Genomic DNA, 23,837 nt, shown 5'->3' with positions numbered 1-23,837 from the left:
TAGGCTGTATGCCCATCAACGGGTGGATGATGAGGAAGATGAGTCATATATAGGAACATGGACGCACCTTGAGGCCATAGCGCTAAGTGGAATAAATCAATCAAGAGGGTTCAATATTAAATGCTCTCTCCTGTATGAGAAACCAAGAAAATAGATAAAGAGAAAAGTAAAAGATTATAGGACATAGGAAGGCAGACCTTTAACTGATGGGAGCAGGATCTAAGGATGGAGAGAGAGGGAAAGGAAGGGCAAGGAAAAAGGATTAAGATGCCACATGTACATGTACCAATCCCCATAATGAATGTTTTCATTATGTATGTCAGACATGCACTAGTGAAATATTATGTAATGCAAACATGTCCCAATAAAAATAAAAATAGGGATGTAAAAAATTAATGAATGTAGAAAAGGTTCAGATATAAATATAATAAAACTACATTTATACACAACTCAGTGTGAGGGAATTATTATGCAATTCACTGAATTTATTTCTCTCAAAACGTGGTATCCAGAGCAGCAGTAACATTACCTAAGACCTTATTTGATATTTAAACTCTTACACCCCAGACAGAATTGTTGGGCCAGCCATTCTGAAAGGGTATCCCACAATCCTCATTTCAACAAGACTGACCCAAGTGATTCTAGCCCTTAATAACAATTGAAGCCTATTAGCATACATAATCAAAAATGTCAAATACTCTTAAACATCTGATATTTCTTATCAGTGACTAATGATTGCTGATTTCCTTCTTCATACTCTGCAACATCCTAAGTGAAGACTGCACTGGAGCACAGACTATATGTATGAGCCCCAGAAGGGACCAGGACATCCTTGGCTCTGGTAGCAGTGATCTCAACTCAAATTGCTTTAAACAAGGGCATCATCTCACATGGTCTTACCAGAAGTCTGAAGGGAAGGTGTGTCCAAATATGGTACAGCAGGCACCAGCTCTGGTTGTCTTAAATGCCCTTGCTTCTGCCATGAAGGGTGTGCTGGTTCCTTGCTCATTCTGGTACCATTATATCAAGATAGAGTCAGAAACAGAAATTGGTTCTCTTCCTGTATTTGGAAGAGGCCTTCATGGAGCATCTTCAAGATGACCTCTGCTTCTGAGAGCCCTGACTTTTGCCTTTTTCTCAGAATTTCTGTAATGGAATCACTTCCTTATTTGGCTTTGTAACCATTCCTTTATCGTGCACATGCAGATGCTGTAGAAAACTCATTTGAAGAGGGAGTTAGACCTCGCTCCCAATCTTATGTCCTTCCTAGTAATTGTACATTTTCCCCTTTGGCTATGTCAAGTCAATTCCCATTTCTGCTTCTCAGCTATAGCTAATGCTCCAGGGAAGTATCATCAAATACAGTTCAAAATGCAGAAAGAAATAATGTACTTTGTAAATTGTAAAAGATCATGTGTGGGTGCCAAGGTGTGTAATCTCTTTCTGAGCCAGGACTTCCCAAGTGGTGATTCTTTGGTATGTACACGTGTACCTACACACCTTCATAGGCTGTCAACTGGCCATGTTAAAAAGGCACGTTCAATGGAAAGTAAAGGTCCAGAGGAGTGAATGGGCATCATGAAATTGCTGCAGGCTTATAACTGGGTGAGATGATGCAGAGGTTGCCCATGGCACCAGCATCATGGAGCAGGTGTGTAATTCGTGCCTCAAGAAACGCATCTGACCTCGCGGAGCCTCACAGCGACTGCGGGTACTTTATTATTTATGCCTGCTTCATACATGAGGAATTGGAGGCTTTAAAATGTTGTGAAACTTCTTCAAGTTTGTAAGTTAATAATGTTTTTGTGTACTACAGTAGAAGAAAGGAAAGGTAGTAGAAATAAATGTGAGTCTTGATTTGGACCTAAGGACTGTGTTTGGAAGACAGAAAGAATGTATACGACAAGGAAGCAAGAGTGAAGAAAAGCCTGCTGTACAAAGGGGCTGCACATAACAAGAGAGGACTGAGTCTGGCTTGGACATAAACTCATTCATTGATTTATGTGAGTGTTTTGAATATCCAGTAGGTGCTGGCCCTGAGTGCTGTGCTACAGGAATGTTGTGGTCCAGAGCATCCTGGAAGCCTAGGAAGCTGTGACCTTTGGACCAACATTGGCCCACTCTCTCCCTAACTGGACAGTAATGATGGATTATAGACTGTTAGGACTTTAATCTTCCATCTTGTTCAGCAGAACAGTCTTATTTGGTTCTATGAGGCAGTCTTTTTATCCAGCTTCCTGGCCTCAGGTAAATCACTTTTCTTTCTGTGCCTTTTTTTCTAAATTTGGAAAGTAGGAGAATCATTTCAATGGTGTCTCAAAGCCCCTGCTTTCATTTGAGGCTGTCAAGGGCCAATGTGTCACCTCTGCACTTGAGAGGAACACAATACTAAGAATATACATATTTCAGAATTCTAATCCAATTTATTGATTAGAATTAATCTAATCAAGTCTAATCTCAACATGGGTGCTATCTGTGTGAGTTTGAAGATGTTCATTGACGTCACGTGTCTGTTTCTTCAATTGCAAAATGAGTATCATAACCCCAGCCTCACAGTCCTCCTGTAAGAATGAGAAGATCCTGTGTGTAGAGCCCCAGACACAGTGGCTGGCCTATGGCAAGGGCTTTGATATCTGACGCGTACTGTAATACATGCCTTTTGCTATATATACCATAAACCATCAACTATAACTCCAGAATTCCTCTAGGCCCACAAATTCCTTAAATAGATGAGGGAATGGAGGGCCACAGACAGCAGGTGAGTCACAAAGTAAAACATAAGCCAAAACACAGCCCAAGTCCAAACCTGGCTTCCTTTCCTCTCCAGAGAGTTGGAGAATCGGTGAGTAGCTCCCGCCCTTGCAGCACTTGGCCATCGCTGGTAGGCAAATGGAAAGCTCGGGCAATGAGGTAAGTCATCACCTCTTTATAGAGCGGAAATTATTCTGAAAGGATAATTAGACTTCTGCTGCCTGACTCTCCAGAGCCTGGGGATGGCTCCAGCAAGAGAGCAACCCTGTCTATGTCCTCTTTCCATATCCTCCAAATTTGTTACCAGTCCTTTCCTCCCTTTGGCTGTGGAGGCTGCTCTGGCACACAGGTGCTGGACTGCCTACTCCCAGCAAAGAAGCAGGGGTTCTTGTTTATGTGCAGGGCTCTAGTAAGGACTGACTGGGTGGGGGCACAAGGAGAAGCTGTTCCTCACACTGCCATCTCCTGTGGCTTTTTGTCTAGGAGGCAGAATTCCAAATAACATTTATTTTTCAGTGTCAACTTAGAGGTAAAGGAGGATAATAAAATATACAAATTTGTGGATATCTTAGTGTCCTTACCATTGTGTCCTTACCATTGTGTCCTTACCATTGATACTTAATACCTGACACCCACAAGTTAAAAAAGCTGGAAAGGTTTTTTTTATGCTCAGGTTTTCAGTTCAGGGTCTGGTGGGGTCAAGGAAGAATGGCCTGGTGGGGACCTGGGAGGAGGAAAGCTGTTCAGACCAGGACAGCGAGGAGACAGAGCGAAGGGGGCGCTGGATATGGACACTCACCCTCCCAGTGATGCCCACAGTGACAGGGCCACACCTCCTCACAGCCAGTGTCATCTTCCTCAGGCTCAGTCTTCTCCCAGAAGACCCATCCATATGTGTGTGAGGTCACTGTGGGGCAGTCTTGCTCTAAGCCATAACTGTGGCAGACAGGACTTTAGATTGAATCTAGCAGCTCAGTTTGTCAGCTTTGCCTCTGTCACCTACCAGTGGAGGAGCTTTGGAGATGTTTGTTTACTTCCCAGAGCCTGAGTCTATTCATGTGTAAGGGAGAATCAGAAAGCCATCCTGGTCAGGCTCTGGGATTTTCTTTCTTTCTTTCTTTCTTTCTTTCTTTCTTTCTTTCTTTCTTTCTTTCTTTCTTTTTGTTTTTTGTATTTTAGGGAAGAGTTTACAGGGTGTTCAGGGTCTCACTACTAGATTGGACTCATAGTGATCCACCTGTTTACAGCCTCCCAGGAGCTGGGATTACAGGCACATACCACCACACCCAGTCTCAATTGTTGTCTCAGCATGCCCTGGGGGCGGGGCTGGCTTGGCAGGCCTGGGGATCAAATCCCTGGCCCCTGCACCTGCTTGCAGGTACTTCAGCCCACTGAGCTATTTGACTGGCCCAGGCTCTGGGATTTCATAAGGAACAATGAGTTGAGTTATATGATACCCACCTATCAAGTACCTACTATGTAGCAACACTGTTCTAGAGCCTGAGGATACATTGCCAATGGGCTCTAGTCATGGAGTTTATATTCCAGTTGAGAGTGAGGATGATGATAAAGTGATAGATATTCAATATGATTTCAATGAGTAATATACACTTGGAAAAAAATCAGATAAAGTAGGTATTGGGATAGAGGACAGGGGATGCCTTCCTACTTAAGAGGATCAGGATCTACTTTTCCAAAGAGGAAACTCTTAAGCAGGGAACTTAACAATGTGAGGGAGTGAAGCATATGGAAAAGCAGGCAAAGACTACTCCAGGCTGAGAATATAGCAATAACAGAGTCCCTGGAACATACTTAAGAAGCGCCAAAGAGGGCCTTATTAGGGAAATGCAGGGAGCAAAGAGTCAGCAGAAGCAGCCCTAACAGGAGCAGCAGTGAGCTCCTGCATGGCTTGATTATCATAGACCATGGTGGAAAGCTGATGGATAAGAAAGTACCACATGCACTTTAAAGATCTCAACCAACAGGAATGTCCCCGATCCATAGACACTTGTTGTGGGGAACATGGTCTGTGCTTAGGTGTTGGTGTTGAGATAGACATTTGCAATCACATTGAACCCTTAGAATGTTCTTTCCAACTCAGAGTATTTTTATTCCTATTTTAATGGTGAGAGGATACAAAAGTCAGGAAACCCCAGTCTGCTGGCATCCAAAAACTGCTTTGCCTGCAGAAGCAGACTTTTAGCTTGGGTTTTGTTTTTATTTGCTTTACAAATGAACCTGGTGACCCTCTACATCCACTATGCCCACCTGGTTCTGAGTGAGGAAAGGCAGGAGCAGGGAGGCAAGCTGGGTGCTGGGGAGGAGTTGGACAAGAGCCAACGTTGTATCTCCACAGCAGAGAGACCACGGCTGCACCTCCAGATGGTTCTTTCAACAGTCAGCCTCCACCTGATTAAAGTAATTGGCAGAGTATAGGACACAGAATAAAAGGTCAAGATCACCCCTAGTCTTATCTGTTGCCTCGTATGATGTGAATTTAGGAAAATCATTTCGCTCTCCTGGATAGTGATGCTCCATATACATATTAGGACGTTTCTGATGCACTAGGAGTGTCAGTATTTATCAAGAATGTACATTATTTCAGTTACTTGCAGAAGATGTGAAATCTGTGCTTTCATGCACATCTTGTAGTTCATTATGCCACTGAATCTAAAGGCTTTTAATTGGAGGCACCAGAGAGCGATACTAACTGCTAAACAAGTGTGCTGCTCTGACAGACCAGAATGTTAGGACAGTTATCACCTATGTGGAAGCAAGGTATCTAAAGGAAAGAGTGCTAGTTTCCCTTGTCTGTCTTATGATGTGCAGGAAAAAAATGCATAGGACAGCCATATCTCTGAGCTTCAGTCTTCCAGTCTATAAAATGAATCTCCGTAAGACATGGTGTGTCAGGATCTCTGTGGCTTTAGGGCCTTGCAGAACAGAATGGGGCACTGTACTACTTAAGCTCGTGAGATCAGTCTACGTGACTATAGAGAGAGGGGCCGTGACCTTTAGAGACTTGTGGATCCCTGGAGCCTCTACCTTATGTAGGTGCGTGTACACTGAGGGTGGTGATCCTGCCCTGCTCTGGACATACCTGCACACACACATGTAGAAACTCACATGGTTAGGTATGAATTAGAAGCTTATAAAATGTGTTTACTCATTTGGTGTAACCCAAGGCAGGTATTAAACAGTAGGAAAAACTGACCAGCTAAATTTTCCAAGCTTAGAGAACCATTTTATAGCTTTCATTGTAGACTGGAGAGAGAACTTGGTTCCATGTTTTCTATTTAAAGGAAAATTTTAATATAAATGGATGGCAAGGGAGTCATTTTAATAGAGAATAAAAACAATCTGTATGTGGTAGGGAGGGCTAGAGGAGGAGAGTTGGATAGAGGCAATGGTGGCCACCTCGGAACTCTCTGGTCTTTGCTTCGGCAATTATTTGCCCCTGAGAAGTGTGGGATCAGAGGTCACTAAAGTCACCTTGGTTGGAAAATAAGGGCATTGGTGTCTTGTGAGGTCGTTCCTTCCTCCCATCCTTTTGTTTTTAAAGTTTTATGTTTATTAATACATGTTTGCAGTACACAGTCATTTTTATCTTAATCGTGAGTTGCTATGTAACACATATTAATTCTTTTCACTTCCCTTCTCTTCTTCTTCTCCTCCCCACTTTACCCCTTGTCCCTTTCCCATTCACAAAATATTTATCTTCATGTTTTATATTGTCTTTTTTTATTTATGTATTTGGTACAGGGTCTTACTATGCAGCTCGGACTCCTAGTGATCCTCCTGTTTTCAGCCTCCCCAGAGCTGGGACTACAGGTGTGCTCCACCACACCAGGACTCAGTGGCTGGCTCAGCACACCCAGGGGCAGGGCCAGTGGTGCATGTGGGACCAGAGATCAAACCTTGGTTCCTGCTCTTGCCAAAGCAGGTGTTTAGTCCACTGAGCTATCTCACCAGTCATCCTATTATCTATTTTTCTATTTTGCTCTATTTGTGCTTTGGTCTCTGTCTCTGTCTCTGTCTCTTTCTCTCTGTCTCTTTCTCACACACACAGAGAGGTGTGCACACACACATACATACACACACACTCACAGAGAGATTTGGAAGAGATCTCTCTTTGCCATCTTCCAGGTCCCACCTCTTTCCTCAGTGATTCACTTCAGCCTGGTTAAATGGTGTTTCTTACATGACCAGAAAACCTGACTCATCTTTGCCCAGGCCTCCTCTCCACCCTTCTGGAGGCTGGTTGCCTCCAGGGACAGACTAGGCAGGCAGAGTTCACTGGTGTGAGTATGCATGGATCCATGCACAAAGACACCCAAGTTAGGCAGTTAGCTCAAGATCCCCCTCATTTCCCTTGGTTCTTTCATGGGTTTCCCCAAAGTTGGCCTTTGGAGAGTGTTAGTCAGACTTGTGTCTGCATGTCAGGTTCTCCTACCATTTAGGGAAGAGGAAGGAAAACAGAGATTGATTCAGGTACCAGAAATATCATAGATATCTACTAATTGCAGTTTTTGAGGGTCATAATTAGAAAATAAAGTTTCTAATTATTCTGTGGGCATTCTGGGCACATAGCGTGTGTTGCCATGATCAGGAAGCACTCCCTCCAAAGAGGATCTCACTTTCTCTCATTTGTTGACATCTTTTCTCTGCTTACCTCATATGGAGTGTGTCATGAACTGTATTTTTCATCACAGAAATAACAAGAAAGCTACCACTCACCTAGTGTTTACCATGTGCGAGAAAGTATGCTGACTGCTTTACACCCACTGCCTAAACTGATTCTTTTTATAGTTCCATTGGTTCTCTTGGGGTAAGAACTTTCAGATCCATTTTGGAGTTGTGCAAAATGGGGTTTAACAAAATCAAGTCAGACTGGGCATGGTGGCACACGCCTGAAATCCCAGCGCTTGAGAGGCTGAAAAACAGGAAGGATCACCGCGAGTTTGGTCTGTGTAGTGAGACCCTGCAGACTGTGTACTTAATACATTAAAATAAAATCAAGGCACTCTTAGAGTCTAAGACTTGCTTAGGATTCAAACCCAATCTGAGCACAATGTTGTGTTTTTCTGCTCTTTTTCTCTGGCCAAGTGTCTTAGTGAATTCCTCTAACTCAGTAAAGGTGTGGAGGGCTTCACAATGCAGTGTTCTTGGAGGGCACTTCAGTGTAGCAGCTGGGAAGCTGTATTAGTCATGGTCAGCTCACAGCCTGGAAGAACAGACAAGAGCACTTATACAGCTTCCAACACTCAGGATCACAAATTAGGACATGCACGATCTTGTCCCAGTAACTCCTCAGGTAGACATTCCTTTCCTAAGCTTTGGTTTCCAGTCCACGAAAGGGAATTTTCTTGTCCATCGGGTCATGTTCCCCCATAGCCTACAGTCACAGAGCCTAAATATGGTGCGACAGAGGGACATTCTTAGTGGGCAGTAAGGAGTTGATTGAAGGAAAGGGTTGTGGACAGAGAAAGGCATTCTTCATGGGAGAAAGGGAAAGGTGAGCCAAGGGTATAATAGGTAGTCAGTGTGGATGGTCACCACAATGCAGGAGAAGGCTTGGCTGGCCAGAAATGCTAGGGTTGAGCAGACAACAAGAAGCAATAATACTAATTGGGAAAGTTTCCTGGTGTGTGAAGATCTGGCAGCCAGACAGACAAGGGTTGCCAAAATTGAAGGAGCGATTTGATAGAGAAAGACAGAGAAAAAGAAAAAGGAGATGGAATGTTGGACTTATGTGCAAGATTGAATCAAGTAAGGGTTACAGAGAGAGATTGGTGAACACTCCTTATATCATGGTCATTTTGTTTGGCAGAGCAGAATGAACTGATTTGTAGAGAGTCTCACAGGGAGTTGGGGGCAGTGGCCAATTATCCAAGTCGCTGTTTGGTCCCTTTTTGCATAAGATCCGGTGAGTCCATGCGATTGCTCTTCCAGCAATACTGAAAGATGATGTAAAAAGAAGACTCAGCGTCCCTCTTCTCCCACCGCTTAGGCTTTCTTCCAGCTGGGAGGGAAGTGTGCTCATCCATTGACTCCTTCATTCTGAGTAAGGCCAGGCAGGCACTGTGGCTAAGACAGTGAATAAGACAGTCCAGAAACTTTTCCATAGATCCTCCCAGTCCAGAGGGGAAGGTGAAGAATGCTAAGTAGGCAATTAGAGACGGTGAATTCAGGACTGCAGCGTAGGGAGGTGCGGGGAACTTGGAATCCCATCCCGCAGGCAGGGGAGCTAGATCTTGCAGGGCAGAAGCAGTGGCTGGGAAGTAGGAGCTTTTTAAATGATAATGAGAATAAGCTAAAACTGAGAGGATGAGGAGGGATTTTCTCAAAACATTTGCAAAGTCTTGGCTGAGTCATCAGTTGTCTTCCCAGCCCCTCATTTGGATCATTAAGGAGTAATTATTGTCTTCCCCAAATTCTTCCTGACACTAGGGAGATCCTGAATAAAATGAACAAGGTTTCTCAACTCATGGAGTTAATGTTTTGATAATGAAAAGAAAAGAAAAAGATAAATAAACTGACAGACACATGACTGTAAGTTGTCACTAGTTATGGAAGAAAATAAGAGTTCTACAAGGATGTATAAATTGGGAGCAGGCAGTGTGGGTTTCCATTAGATGGGGTGGTGCAGAAAACTGGGAAGAGGTGGAACTGTGGCTGAACTGAAGAAAGAGAGGGGAAGCAACTCTTCATAGACCTGGAAAGAAAAGAGCTCCAATCTCAGGAAGTTATCCCTAAATTTGACTGAATTACAGTATACTAATGCCCCAACTCTTCTTTATATGAACAGAGTTAGCTTGTTAGCACTGAAATCCCTCTGTGTCATGAATGGCTACGTTCCAAGATGATAAAGGGCCTTTTCTGTCACGCTGTGTGCTCTGCTGTGTCCTGATGGGAGGGACATTGATATGTCTTGCTACTTCCACAAGGACTCCTCCTCTTCCTCCAATTCCAGAAATACTTTCCTCTGACAACTTTATCATTACACTTGTACAGTGCAGATATCTCTTACCAATAGCCCCTTTCCTGCATATTATGCTTTGCAGACTGTAGAGTGTCTTTATAGACCTAATTCATTCTTCAGAAGACTTTTGCAAAGTAGGTACCAACATGCTCATTTCAGAATCAAGGAGACTGAGGCCACAGGGGAGAAAACCCGCAAGCTTTCAAATTAGATCAACCTGGGTTCAAATCCTAGCTTCACTGTGTAGTAGCTCTGCGGTAGGCAACTTGCCCCAACTCTCTGAGCCCCCTTTTTGTTCTCCATAAGACGAGAATAATAGGTCCATCCCTGCCAGCACAACCCTGCTTGCACTGCTTCATCACATTTGTGGAGCGAAATGCTTCCAGGGACTCCCTCGGCAACCTCATGGTTCTTGCCTTCTTACAGAGACGGAGATGCTGAATGAAGCATTCGGCCCACAGAAGGTTGGAAGTGTTAGAGGGACTGAGAATCGGATGAGAAGCACATTTTGTACTTCTCTGTCGATTCTTTCCGCTTCACAATGTGTAACATTTGGGAATGCAATTTTAAAAAGGAAAGTAAACCCTGTGTGAATGAGTACTCTGAAGGCCAGGAACACACCCTGTGGTCCTTAAAGAGTGATGCAGCAGGAGGGAGGCTTGAATTCCCTTTCTCCTCCTCCCTAGTCCAGTCCCCAAATCAGGTCCCCTCACACATGTTAGCAATCCCCGCTCCAGCCAAATGCATTAGCATCATTTGTCCTCAAGACTGTGGATGACGAGAGCTTTTATGGCCCTAATTAACCCAACTGTAGAAAAGGAAAGGCTCGATTAGCCAAGTGCATATTAATGCTGGAGGTAATATTATTAAATTCTGTAGCATTAATAATAAGTTGCAGGACTCCTTGGTGGGTCTCATGTAAAAGCCAGCCTTGCACTTCTCCCTTGCTAAGCTCTGAACACCACAAGCAAAGGGCTTTGTTTGTGTGGTTCAGAGCTACGTGCACAGTTGTAATCCTTTCCCTGGCCCTGAGTGGGTGTCTAGTACCAACAGTGGAGATTAGTTCTTTCTAGACCTCATCGAGGAACACACTGTGGTTGTCCTTTCTACAGACTCCTCAAAAGCACAGACGAGGTCATTGTGGCAGAAGCTCTGAGGCCATGCCATATCTTCTTGGCCTTGGCTTTTCATCTACAGCAGTGGTGACCAGTTCTGTGCACACACAGGTGCTGCTTGTGCTGCTGGGGTCTCGAATGCTCACTTTCACTCTGGGTTCCACAGTAAAGCAGAGAGAGCATGCTGGGTCCCTGTGCCTGCATAGCTAAGATATGTAAGGAACTGAACACCGTGGGCAAGGGGTCTCAACTACCAGGGAGCAGGAACCAGACAGAAAACACTATTTAGTTGTTTGACTTCTAGACAAACCACTCTGGGGGGACATCACAGTCACTTCTTTTTTTTTTTTTTTTTTTTTTTTTTGAGGCCAGAAGATGCCTTTAGGGCATTTCTGCTTTGCCCTGAGTATATGGGTTTGAACCACAGCATCTTGAGCTTGAGTGCTTTGTTTAAGCAGGCACTTAAACAACTGAGCTACTGGGCAGGCCCCCGATCACTGTCACTTCTTGTGACAGTGAATTGAGGTCCCAGCGGAATTGAGCCAATACTGCTCATAGTAGCAAACCTGATGATGTACCTTTCTATGTACTTTTCCTCTGCTTTGCTTCACTCTTCCTTTTCCCATAGGAAGAATGACACATCCATGCCTCCTAGGATCACCTTTCAAATAAACTATCTGCCCACAGCCATTTCTTAGGTTCTGCTTTTAAGATAACTCTAACTAAGGTATTCCTTGTGTTTTTGTTCACAGCTGTTAACTCAGGTCATTTCATTATATTTTCATTTATTTTTAAAGCAGAAAAAGAAACCAAAACCAAATAACAAGGACAAAGACAAAAACAAAGCAACATAAAGTATTTCAATACAGTAGTTCAGAGTTAGCTCAGTTTAGAGTCTGTAGTTTATATATTCAGTCACTAAACATTCACGGAGAATGTGCTATCTGCAGGCACCCTTCTAGCAGGCCGACATCCCTTCCCAGTGGGGCTTATGGTGGAGATTGTGCAGCTAATGCAGCAATCCGTCAGTACTTAAGAGACAGCAATAGGTTTTTAAAGAAAAAATAAAGTAGGCAAGGGGACAGAGGCTGACAGTGGATGCTCCTGTACACCGCACAAATGCAAGAAAGCCTTTATGAAGATGGGACATTAAACAGGCATCTTGGTAAACCAAAAGATGAGCTGTTCTGGCATTGACACCAGTGGGACAAAGGCCCTGTGGTGGCAGCATGTTTGACATGTTAGCAGAAGAGGAAAGATGGCAGGAGGGAAGCACAGACATTGAAGACAGAGCATCTGAGGCAACAGGAGCGGGGAGTTACTAAGTTCATTCTTGTGGGGAAGTGGACTCCTGGTGTTCCTCGTCGCAGGCAGTGTCTCATGACAGGAAGGCTTAGGCTTTGGAGTCTGACAGAGCTGAATTTGAATTGTAGCCTTGTTTCTCCATGAGATCTCTGGGGGCTCATTTTAGATCAGCTTGCTGTGAAAATTTCTTAAAACTGTAAAAGGATAATTGCAAAACTTATCTGAGGATTTGTGCCTTGCAGGACTCTGGTTGCAATTAACAACAACAACAATGGAAATGATCTTTGCGGAAAAGGAAAAGTATTAACTCATGTACCTGAAATATCGAAGGGTAAACAGAGCATCAGACAGACTGGGTCCAGAACTTCAAGTGATATGACCATACTTTGGTTGGCGTCACAGGTGTTAGTCTCATTGGTCAGTCCTGGGTCATTTTTCCTTTTTGCCTCTGCCACAGAATGACTAGCCCTTAATCACATGCAAATCTCAGAAGAATGAAAGAGGTTTTAGCTCTAAATTATGTGGTTTGAGCGTGGGAAGACTTGACTACTCAGTGAAAAACTGAGGTGCTGTTGGCAGAAAGAAGAAGGAAATTTTCAATGCATCACACCAGTGGTTCCCGTTAGACACTAGGTATGAAGATGAGCCAAAAGTTCCTTATCAATTCTTAATGAATATTTGCTAAACTACTGTTGCTTATTAGAGCCCTTATTTGTGTCACTGTCTTCTGTTCAGTGCCATGCAAGTCCTGTTTGCTGCTAACAGTTCATGCAGGAAGTGTCTTGGCTCTCTCGAAAGACTTTCAGCACCTGGTAATGGTGCTGAGAGACTAGGAACGGATCAGTGAGTCAACTGCTGAAGTGCAGCTTCACAGAATTCTGTAAACAGTGGCCCGTCCAGCCTTCTTCTGGGTGCCAGTAACATCCATCAAAACCCAGTTCCTACCTTAAACATCTCGCAGCCTGAAGGCAAATAGAATGGGAAAAGCAGAGACCTTGGAATCCAAATGGCCTGGTTATTCACTTTACCTTTCCTAGATGGATCTTTGAAAGGAAGATACTTAAACTTCCTTGAACTTTTCTCACCCATAAAAAGCACAGTCAACCTACTTCATTAATCCAGTGGGTTGTTTTGAATGTTGTAAACCAACAATTTAAGTATCTGACACTATATAAGACATAAATGATCACTTCTATTCCTCCTCTTTTCTTCTTTTGTTCCTAAATTACCTCCCTTTATAAAACCAAAAGGAATTAAATATCGTGTTATGTACCTAAAAACAAATGAATTTCACCACTAGTAAGTTTGCCACCAGAAAGATGGATGACTCCTAATGGGGAGGAGGTCAGTAGGGATAGGGGATGGTCACATCTGTAACCCATCCGTGTAGTGTATTATCCATGTTTACTACATATATTGTCTCATTCATTCCTTATCTGGGTCTCTGAAATGGATATGTTCATCTCCTTTCCAGATGAAGAGCAACCTTGGAGAGCTGAATCACACATCCCTAGTTAAAATACTTGGTACTTAAGGGGTGAGCCTGACTTTAAAATCCAACCTTTAGGCCCTTGCAGACACACTCTCCTTCCAGTACCTCATGTTGCCCTGATGATGAAAGTGAGAAGGATAGCACATGGACTCTTCAGACTTAATCATATTTTGCAAGAAACAAAGCAGCAGCAGCTGATAGTTGTGAGGACAAGAAGGTTGTATTCTGACACTGATGAAGTCTTGCAAGAAGGTTTGCCTCTGCCCAAGCGGAGGAAAGTAGAAGTGGAAAGGTAGGGAGGTGCAAAGCCTCCCTGGCCTCCGGGGCAGAGCATCTGCAGGTAACGTGAAGCCAGCCAGGAGGCCTCTAAGTCCCATTGGTGTTTTCTGAAAAACGTGTGGAGTCCTGAGCTGGGGACCTTGCTCTCCACCTGAGCTAAATAACTCACTGCACACCCCCCTTCTTTTCCATTTTGGAATTTTCTTTTCTGCTTTTCTCCCAACCTGTTTTCAATTTGCTCTTGTGGCTAGCTTTGACTCTGACCTCAACCCAATCAGAAGGGAGAGGGAGAGGAGAAAGAAGGAAAACAAGGAGAAAGAGGGTTTGCAGGAGTGCTGAAAGGGGAGGGCGGGAGGGAGAGAATTGAGGCAGGGGGTGGAGCATTTAGGAAAATTGCTCTGTGCTTTGTTGGTTCTTTCTGAAGCTGCTGCAGAATCACGATTAACCTTTTCTGTGGAACATAATGAGAGCAGGCTCAAGTCAGTGGATAAAGAAATGTGTGGGGGTCTGGCCCCAGCGCACTCGGGTTACAGCCCCAGAAGAGCTGTGATGGGGAACAGGCACATTCCTGTTCAGCGACTCCCAACTCCCTATCTGTTTTCAAGGAAAGAAAAACAGAAAAAGAATGTTAGAGACCTGGACAGGCTTGGGTGAGGCAAGAGCGGCAGCCTGGGTTCTTGGAAGGTTCTACCATGAGGTCATGATACCATGCCAGGGAGGAGGGGAAGAGGCATCCTCGGCAGAGTGGCCCAGTGGAAGGCACACTCCGGAGATGCAGATGTAAGAGAGCCAGCTTTGGTTCTGGACTCTGACCCCTGAATAGCTGCAAATCCTCAAATGAGGGTGGAAGATTGCTGCACTTTCGCTGTGTTGTGGTGAGGGAATATGGCGCAGTCTCAGATTCAAACGTTTTAAGCATTCAGAGTTTCAGTAAAGCTTTTAAACAGAATTTGTACAAATAGCTTTTAAAAAGAAGTACATAAAACCTCCACTATGAATTATATCAAAATACAGGGCTGGGGATATAGTTCATTTGCACCGCTCCTGCCTTGCAGGCACAAGGTTGTGAGTTCGATTCTCGTACAAAAAAAGAGATCAGAATGAAATTGGTATGGCTGACGATTAGTGTGGGTGTAGTAGAGATAACTCAATTCCCAGATTCCTTCCTCCCATTCATGTGCTTCCTTACCCCAGGAGTTCCATACATATGCTAATTTGCAAGCCAGTTTAGAACATACACATTAGAAATTACTGAGCTCCTTTATTTCATTTGGTCTCTGTATCTTTCTCAGAAATAAGAGGTTTAAAATGATGGCAGGTGAGCTGTAAAATGCTCAAGCCAACAACTTCTGACATTGCCAGTCCTACAGATAACCCACTACTGTTATGGATGACTGGACTGTATTGGATTATTTTGCTGAATGGACACACCTACAATATTTAAATGACAATGGAATATCCATCTCTGACAAAACTAAACAAAAAAAAGGGGACACAAATGAAGGACCGTTTTGTATCTGTATATTCAAAATAGGATAGATATACAGCTACTTTCTCTTAAGTCAATGAATAGAAAGTGTTGTTCTAATAGTGTTTGTGGATAGGATATCATGTCTGCATCTTGTACTATGAATAACCACTAAGAAGACAACAATATGCAATGTATTAATTATTGAAACTGTCCTACTAATCAGTTTTGAAACTGTCTCATTGCTATTTGTTTCTCAATAAAATTATTAAAAATAATATAAGTAAAAAAATAGAACTTACCAAAAAAATATGATGGCAAGGTGTAACTGTAGCTCAGTGCCGGGTACATAATAATAGGTGCCCAGAAAATGTGTCACATGTGGAGTGATACAGTTGGTCACTGAGAGGAACAACTCAGGAGTCATCTTTGAAAGACTTTAATTCTCTGAGTATCTCATAATCTGGGTGATATAAATGATCTCATGGACCAGAGCAGTCAAGACAAGCTTTTGTCCCAAATCTGCCTCCTACTCTGGGTTTGACCATGGATATGCCACTTTCCTTCTCTGATCTTCTTTGAAGTGTGGGTTAAAAATCTTAAAGGTCTTTATCTTAACTGATATTAGGGAAGCCCTGACTCCTTGGTGGAAAACTGAGATAGTATCAGCAGAAAGTTATGATGACAGGAAGAAGGACAACAAAAACAATAATAAAGGTGGGCATGGTGGCTCAAACCTGTAGCCCCAGCACTCAGGAAGCTCAGGGTGGGGATGACTGGGAGTCTGAGGCCAGCTTGGGCTACATAGTAAGATCTTGTCTTAATAATAAATGATAATAATAATAATAATAATAGCAATAATGGCAATTAATAGATTTTATTTCTTACTATTAGACACTTTGCTAATTAACTTATATACAATATTTGTATGATGTCCACCACACTATATTAGATGCCATTATGTTTATACAAATATGAAAATAAATGTAGAGAGTTAAGGAATTTGTTGGAAGCAAGCAATAAGTTGGGATATACTGAGATTAAGTCTAAGGTTGTATACATTCAAAGCCCAAACTCTTAACCACTCTACTATGTCATTATTTATCTATTGAACTGCTGCCAGCTGGGAAATATGGTACACTGTGGAACTACAGTGCATGTGGCTCAACTGCACTGATTACCATTTGTGCATGAGAAGCTCCAAGGCTTTCCTTAGTATCACTTCCCCTGATGGGGAAGGACACTGCACGGTCACTTCATTCACCTGTCCCTATCTACACTGTACTTAAACCTTCTCAAATACACTGCCAAGAAAAGCAATCTCATAATTTATTTTATGGGTCTGTTCTTGTACTTAACAACCCTTCCTGTTGTCAGGTTACAAGCTGTGGAAGGTCAGGGACCATTTCTTTTATGGTCTGATTCCTTAAACCCATAGAATTAAGAGTGGTGTAAATACAATTGTAAATTGAGTAGCTTTGAAAAAGCTCACTTTCTAGCACTGTCATCTTAAAACTTTCTCTAGGAGGCAGCATAGCATAGAAGAAAAGGTGTGGTTTTGTAGGTTAAAGAATAGGAGTTCAAATATCATCTCTGTCCCTTCTTAATGTTGGAGTCTTAACTTCAGTTTTGCTGTGGGATGGTGTCTAACAGGTCAGATGGAAAAAAGACAAGTACTAAAAGAAAAGAAAAGAAAAGAAAAGAAAAGAAAAGAAAAGCATTATATAACAGTTCTTTTTTTCCGTTCTCAATGCCACCTGTCTACCTACAGTCCCAAATAGAATCGGGTATTGAAGGTAATGTGCTGGATGGGAATAGTTATAACTCAAATGAGTCACATTCTTCAGTGGGACTAAACTAGAGCTTTCTTTTCCCCAACAAATATATTCTGCCCTTAAATAAAACACCTAAAAACCTTAAAACTGTTTAGAACTTTGAGCTGTATGAATCTTAATGACCTGACATGTTCACGTTTATCCATTGTCCAAGCTTTTTTGAAGCTCATAGCTATGCCTGGTATGTTCTGCCCATTTGAAAATATCAGACATCTTTGGGCTTCGATGAACTTACTTAATGCTGGGCACCAGCATACTACATTCCCTCATGAAGAGCCAACTCTTTCGGTGGCTATTGGAAATAAATTGGAAAGTAGACAGACGTGGAACCAGACTCAAGGAAAACAAATATAAGCTGCCAGATTTAGCCTGAGAAACCAAATGAAACAAGACCCTCACTTCGCCCAGTGAATAATCCCATGTTTTTTCTCTCTCTTTTCTTTTTAAATACACATCATATATTGATCTGCTTTGATAGATGTTGGGATGGAGATCCTTTTGGTTTATGATGGAAATTGATGTAAGAGGTCAGCAGAATAAATATGAGATGCTAAAAATTAAAAAAAAAGATAGGTTTTGCTTAACCTATATCTTCCAGAAAGACTCAGTTCTAGACATCTCTATTTCTTTCTAGACTCATAGCTTTCCTCTTTAGACCTTTAACCTATAAAAGAGCTACTAACCCATATCCCAAAAAGAAAAGCAAGGCTTTAAGGGGTTTAGGGACTTACAACAAATGGTGGAAATAGATTTCAGTCTCAGGTCCGTCTTGTGAAGGCAGCTAAAATTACATGCTGCTGACATTAGCCTGATGTAGGCCCTTAATCCAGGATCTACCTGACAAGCCAATGAACTGTGCCTTGCTTTGTAAAAAAAAAAGTGGAAAAGCAATCTCACTGCCTGTCAGATCTTTGTACTGTACTACAGGGACAAATACGTTACTGTAGAGTTGTGTGGCTGCACCTCTGGATGAGCCAGGCGGCTCAGCCAAGCAAGCGGTAATGCATTAGAAGAGAAACAAAATGTTTTCTCTTTCTTTTTAACTGTGTTGATTAAGAATGAAACTTTTCTTTGAAAGATCAATAAGAAAGTACAAATTTTGTCTGTTAAACTGGTTCCTTGATTAGAAGCGCCATGTGGCTCCTCTCTGAGTTTTGTTCTGTGCAAGTCCCAGCTGGAACAGTTGTTCCATAACAGCTTTGCTATAGTGTCTTGAACCTAATAGCAGACAGAGGGAATATAAGTGGACAGTCTTCCTCCCCTTGTTTGTTACTAGAACTAGATGCAAATACAGTGTCAGTGAGACTCCACAAAAGCAGGAAGGGGCACAAGGAAGCAATGGGTAGGAGGCCTCAGACCATTTGATGCTGTGTGGTGTAAAATACTTCACATGCAGGCTGGTGAGATAGCTCTGCAGACTAAGCGCCTGCTCAGGCAAGCACAGGAACTGGGGTTCGATCCACCACAGCATAGGTGGCACCAGCCCCACAACCAGACTCTCTGAGCTGGCCACTGAGACCGAGCATGGTGGTGCACGCCTGTAACTCCAGCGCTGGGGAAGCTGAAAATGGGAGGATCACTATGAGTCAGAGCTGTGTAGTGAGACCCTGTACCAAATACATTTTTTTTAAAAAAAGCCCTTCACATGCCAGTTTTACTTCCAAATCCAGTTTTAGCACTGGACCAGAACTTAGAAGCCACTGACTCTGGCTCATTTACTTTACCTATTTTTAAGTAATTTTTATTGATTTTTTTAAAAAAAATATATACATATGTTTATGGAGATAATTTTACAAGTAGAGATGAGCAAAAATAAGTAGAAAAGTGCCCATAATCTTACATACCAGAGCCACTATTAAGCATTTGCTATATTTACTTCCTTCTCTTTTAAAATTCATATGTTTTTCTCCAAAAGTTTGGAATTATTCTGTAATTCCATAGCCTGTGTCTTAGCTTAACTGTAAGTATCCTTTTGTACAATTTCATATGTGTTAGTGGATATAAAATATCACATTATATTAATGAGCCATAATTAATATAGTCATTTCTATTTTGTAAAACATTTATTTGTTTTTAATTCTTACTTCATAGAAACAGTACTGCAATTCAATTTTTGTGTACATCTGTGCTTTTTTTTTTCCAGAAAACTAATAATGCTTCCAACACTGTCACCTTGTGTAATTGCAAACTAAATGCATAGTGGTGAGAACTTGGTTGCCCAAATGTATATAGTACATTCATTCCGATAAGAGCTAAAGTAGATTCTGAGATTCCACAAAGTTAAGTTTTTTAAAATTTATTTTTATTATTTTTTTAGTATTCTTTACTGCTCTGTGTTCTTAGTGGAGTTCTCTTTATAGTAAACTTCAGCTACTTCTTAGAATTGAATAGCTAAATAGACTCTTAGAAATAATAGAGTTTGGATTTCTCAACTATGTTACATGTCATTTCCTGTACCTATGACCTTCGTTACTAATAACACAAAGAACTCCTTTCCTTGGGACTGGTCTAGGTTTCTCTCCAGCTCAACATCACATCCACAAATGCAGTACCAGTGTGTAAAGAGTACCCATGTGACATCAATCTCCTTTATCCTTAATCTAACTGTTTTATTAAACAAAGAAGGAAAGTACAATTCCAAGAAAAAGGCCTTGTTCAAGGAGTTGAAGAAGTTAATGGCAGAGTCAAGGCTAAAACAGTCCCCCTGGATGGGAAGAAAACACAATTCTTTTGTCTTTTCACACTACTGCACTTTGGCCTTAGAATCTTACAAAGGTAGGTATTAGCATTTTGCCTGATTTTGAGTTATTCTTCAGGGATAAATTTGAAGGAAGATTTGTCAGTGGTAGACACTAATTGACATCATTTTAAGAGCCTGTGCTTTTGACAGTTGACTAATCCTTTTGATAATGATGTCCAGGCATTTGGATGCATTTGGCTAAGGCATGGAGGGCATCTCACCAGGACCTGAGCAGGGAGCTCATCTTTCTTTGTCTCCCTCCAGGAGAATTCCTGAGCTTTGCTGATGACTTACTCTCTGGTCTGGGCACATCTTGCGTAGCAGCTGGCCGAAGCCATGGAGAGGTCCCTGGAGTCAGTATCTACTCGGTCATCTTCAAGTGCCTGGAGCCTGATGGTCTCTACAAGTAAGATGCGCTGGGTGTACGGGGAGGATGAAGCAGGCAGAACAATTTAAAATGTGGGAAGAAAAGAAAGAGTTATTTTCTCCAGACCAGCCTTTTTTTTTTTTTTTTTTTTTTTTTTTTTTTTTTTTTTTTTGTCAGCCTCCATGCACATCTTGAGCATCTAAGGTTTTACAAAGTTCCATTTGGAAGTGTGACTACACAAGGTTATGTAAAAGAATGCAGGGAAGATAGAAATTCAAAATCATTCCTCCTAATGATAATAAATCTGAAGGTCAGAGAAGAAAAGTGAATTATTTAAGAGCATAAAACAACTTAGGAAGAAAGCTGGGAATGCCTGTGCACTGCTTAGTTTTGTCTTCTATGCTGGCTCTCTTTTAAAATAATTGATTAGTATAGGAGAGATAAATGAGACACTTAAAACACACCCATACTCAGATATGTGTATGTTGGCATAGACATACACACTGAGATGCACAATACTGTTGTACTGTAATGCAAAGCAGATACATATCCTTTGTTTTTTTATAATTTTCTTTTATTTTGAAAAGTAAAAACATGAGCAAGAAGAATAAAAAGAAAGACAGGAACAGGGTAATATATAACAATACATAAGTTACAGATTTTCAAAACAAGAATAGCTAACTAACAATGATTTATGCATTGTTTTTGTCATCAAATCTGTTGCTCAGATTAACAGATATAGTTATGCAAGATGGGATGTATGGTTGAATATTATCAAATGCTTTGAAGAAAACAAGTTATTGTTCTTGTCTCTCATTTTATTTTATTTATTTTACTGAGAAACAAATATTAATGAGACAGTTTCAAAACTGATTAATAGGACAGTTTTAATAATTAATACATTGTGCATTGTTATCTTCTTAGTGGTTATCCATAGTACAAGAAGCAGTCAGGATATCCTGTCCAAACACTATTAGTACAAATTTTTCTTCTCATTTAATTAAGTGAAAGTAGCTGGATATCTATCCTACCTATTCTGTATATACAAATACAGAATGGTCCTTCCTTTGTATCTCCTTTTTATGTTTAGTCCTGTCATAAATGAATATTCCACTGGCATCTAAATACTATAGGTATGTGAATTCAGCAAAACAATCCACACAGTCCAGCAGTCCACAACAGTAGTGGATTATCTGCAGAAGTTGTTGACTTGAGCCTTTCACAGCTCAGCATATTAATATGGCTTTACTTTTTATACCTTGTTTTTATACTTTTCTGCTGGATGGTTAAGACCAAGGTAAAGCAAGACCTATATAACAAGAAATGTAACTTTTGTATTTGATAAGGTCAGTCAAGTCCCCTCAGTATTTATCCTGTAACCCTGTAACGCACTTTGTAGATCCTTTATCAGTGTCAGCCATCTGAATGAGTCACAGCCATTACTTGACCAATTTGTTCTCTGTGAAAGCCTGAGAGAATATTTTTTCTCCATGTGACTCTCCTTAGATACATGCCACATCATCAATCATGTTGCTCTGTGACCCCATAATTTTCTTGATCAGAAAATTTGGGACACAACTGAGTTATATGATGTTACCATACAGGTTCTCCTATGTCCTGAATCTTAACTGACCTTGAAAGGCTAGGGTCAAAATGTTGGCGGACCTTGCAGCCCTTACTTTTCTCCAATTTTTGGTCTGCAAACTTAGGTTGTTAACCCTTCAGAAGAGGGGTTAACAGAACCCTGCAACATATGTAGTTCAGTTTACCCTATCTGTCTGAGTATCAAATATCTTAGGCATAACATGGAACAGGTATTTTCCATCAAGTGTTGATATGTTAAACTTTAAGTCCCTACAGAATATGAAGAAAAAATAATTTAAATAATAGAAATAAACATATTTTTACGCAGAAATTTAGAAATCTAACCCTATGCAGAATTGTAGCAGGACAGTCCGGTGACATTTTTTTCTTGTGCCTTTTTTTTTTTTTTCATTTATTACCCTTTATTTAAAAAAAAAACCTTTTACTTGAGAGACAGTATGATAATAATTGGTATGTCATGACAAGAGGTATGCATTTAGAAGATCAGAATGACAGGCATTCCAAGCGTGACCCTTCTATTACACATTGCTATCTTCAGTGCAGATTCTTGGTTCGCATGTATCAGCATATATAGTCAGTCAGGATGAGAATCCTACCAATTAACTGCTAGTTTCAAAAACCTGCTGATGTTTCTCAGGATCATTGCCTTACCAATGTTGTGCGTACAAATGTATGGCTTTGCCCTTGTCATGTTTCCCAGCTTTTCTCCTTGCCCTCTCCTAATTGTCCATTTCTCAAGTTCTCACTTTCCTTTTAATTGTTTTATAACTTTCTATTTGTAATTCTAGGGGGCCCAGCCCTAGCTCAGTTCTTTAAGTGGCTGCTTCCACAAAGCTGTCAGGCTCAGGTTGCTGTGGTTTGATCCCCACAACTCAAGCCAGCCAAACCTGCCCTGAAGGCATTCGGAGCAAAAAAAAAAAAAAAAAAATCCTTCTATTTGTAATTCTTCTTTTGTGTTCTTATACCAGGGAGACTATATGATATTTACACATGTGGGTCTTGGTTATTTTGCTTATAAGTATATCTTCAAGTGGCATCCACTTAAATATGAAGACTTTGAGTTTATCATTCTTTATAGCTGAGTAATACTCCATTGTATATAAATACCTCATCTTTTTCACCCATTCCTCTTGTGACTGGGAATCTTGGTTGTTTCCAAGATTTGGCTATCACAAATTGTCTGCTATAAACATAGATACACGTATATCACCATGAAATGACATTTTCATTTCCTCTGGGAAAATTCCCCGTAGGGGGATAGCTGGCTTGAATGGAATTTCCAGTCCTATTCTTTTAAGGAGTCTCCATACTGATTTCCATAATGGTTGCACCAGTCTACATTCCCACCAGCAGAGGAGAAGGGTTCCTTTTTCCCCACAGCCTTTCTAACATTTTTTTTTTTTAGTTAATTTCTTTATGATAGACATTCTTTCTGGGGTGAGATGGTATCTCAGTGTTGTTTTAATTAGCATTTCACCTATGGCTAGTAATGTGGATCATTTTTTCATGTATTTATTCGCTTCTATAATTTCATCCTCTGAGCAGCATGTGTTCATCTTGGATGCCCATTTCTGGATCGGGTCTTTAAATTTAGGGGCCCTCATGTTTTTTAGTTCTTTATAAGTTCTAGAGAGAAGACCTTTGTCTGAGTGCTTATTAGTTATGATTTTTTCCAAATTTGTGAGTTGTCTTTTCACTTTCTTGGTAATTTCTTTTGACTTGCAAAAACTTCTCAATAAGAGGTTGTCCCAGTTGTTAATTCTTTCCAGTATTACCCACGTGATTTGGTTTTTATTCATCAACTCTTTGCCTACCCCTATGGCTTCAAGAGTTCCTCCTACTTTCTCTTCCAGGAGATTTAGTGTTTCTGTTTTAATGTTTAGATCTTTAATCCATTT

General features: G+C 41.3%; 1 protein-coding gene across 5 annotated transcripts in view; it reads left to right on the top strand.

The window, feature by feature from the left end:
* Positions 1-23,837, top strand: part of Astn2 (astrotactin 2) — a 1,030,147-nt gene that overhangs the window by 947,843 nt on the left and 58,467 nt on the right. For all 5 annotated transcript variants that reach the window (XM_023701575.1, XM_012516970.2, XM_023701577.1 and 2 more), the window contains one exon: positions 20,232-20,373. In XM_023701575.1, coding sequence (XP_023557343.1) covers positions 20,232-20,373 — 142 coding nt within the window. The remainder of the gene's footprint in view (positions 1-20,231; positions 20,374-23,837) is intronic.

This window comes from Octodon degus, unplaced genomic scaffold, assembly GCF_000260255.1.
Source record: "Octodon degus isolate 3935 unplaced genomic scaffold, OctDeg1.0 scaffold00137, whole genome shotgun sequence".
Classification (NCBI taxonomy): domain Eukaryota; kingdom Metazoa; phylum Chordata; class Mammalia; order Rodentia; family Octodontidae; genus Octodon; species Octodon degus.
This window is presented reverse-complemented; position numbering and strand designations above follow the sequence as displayed.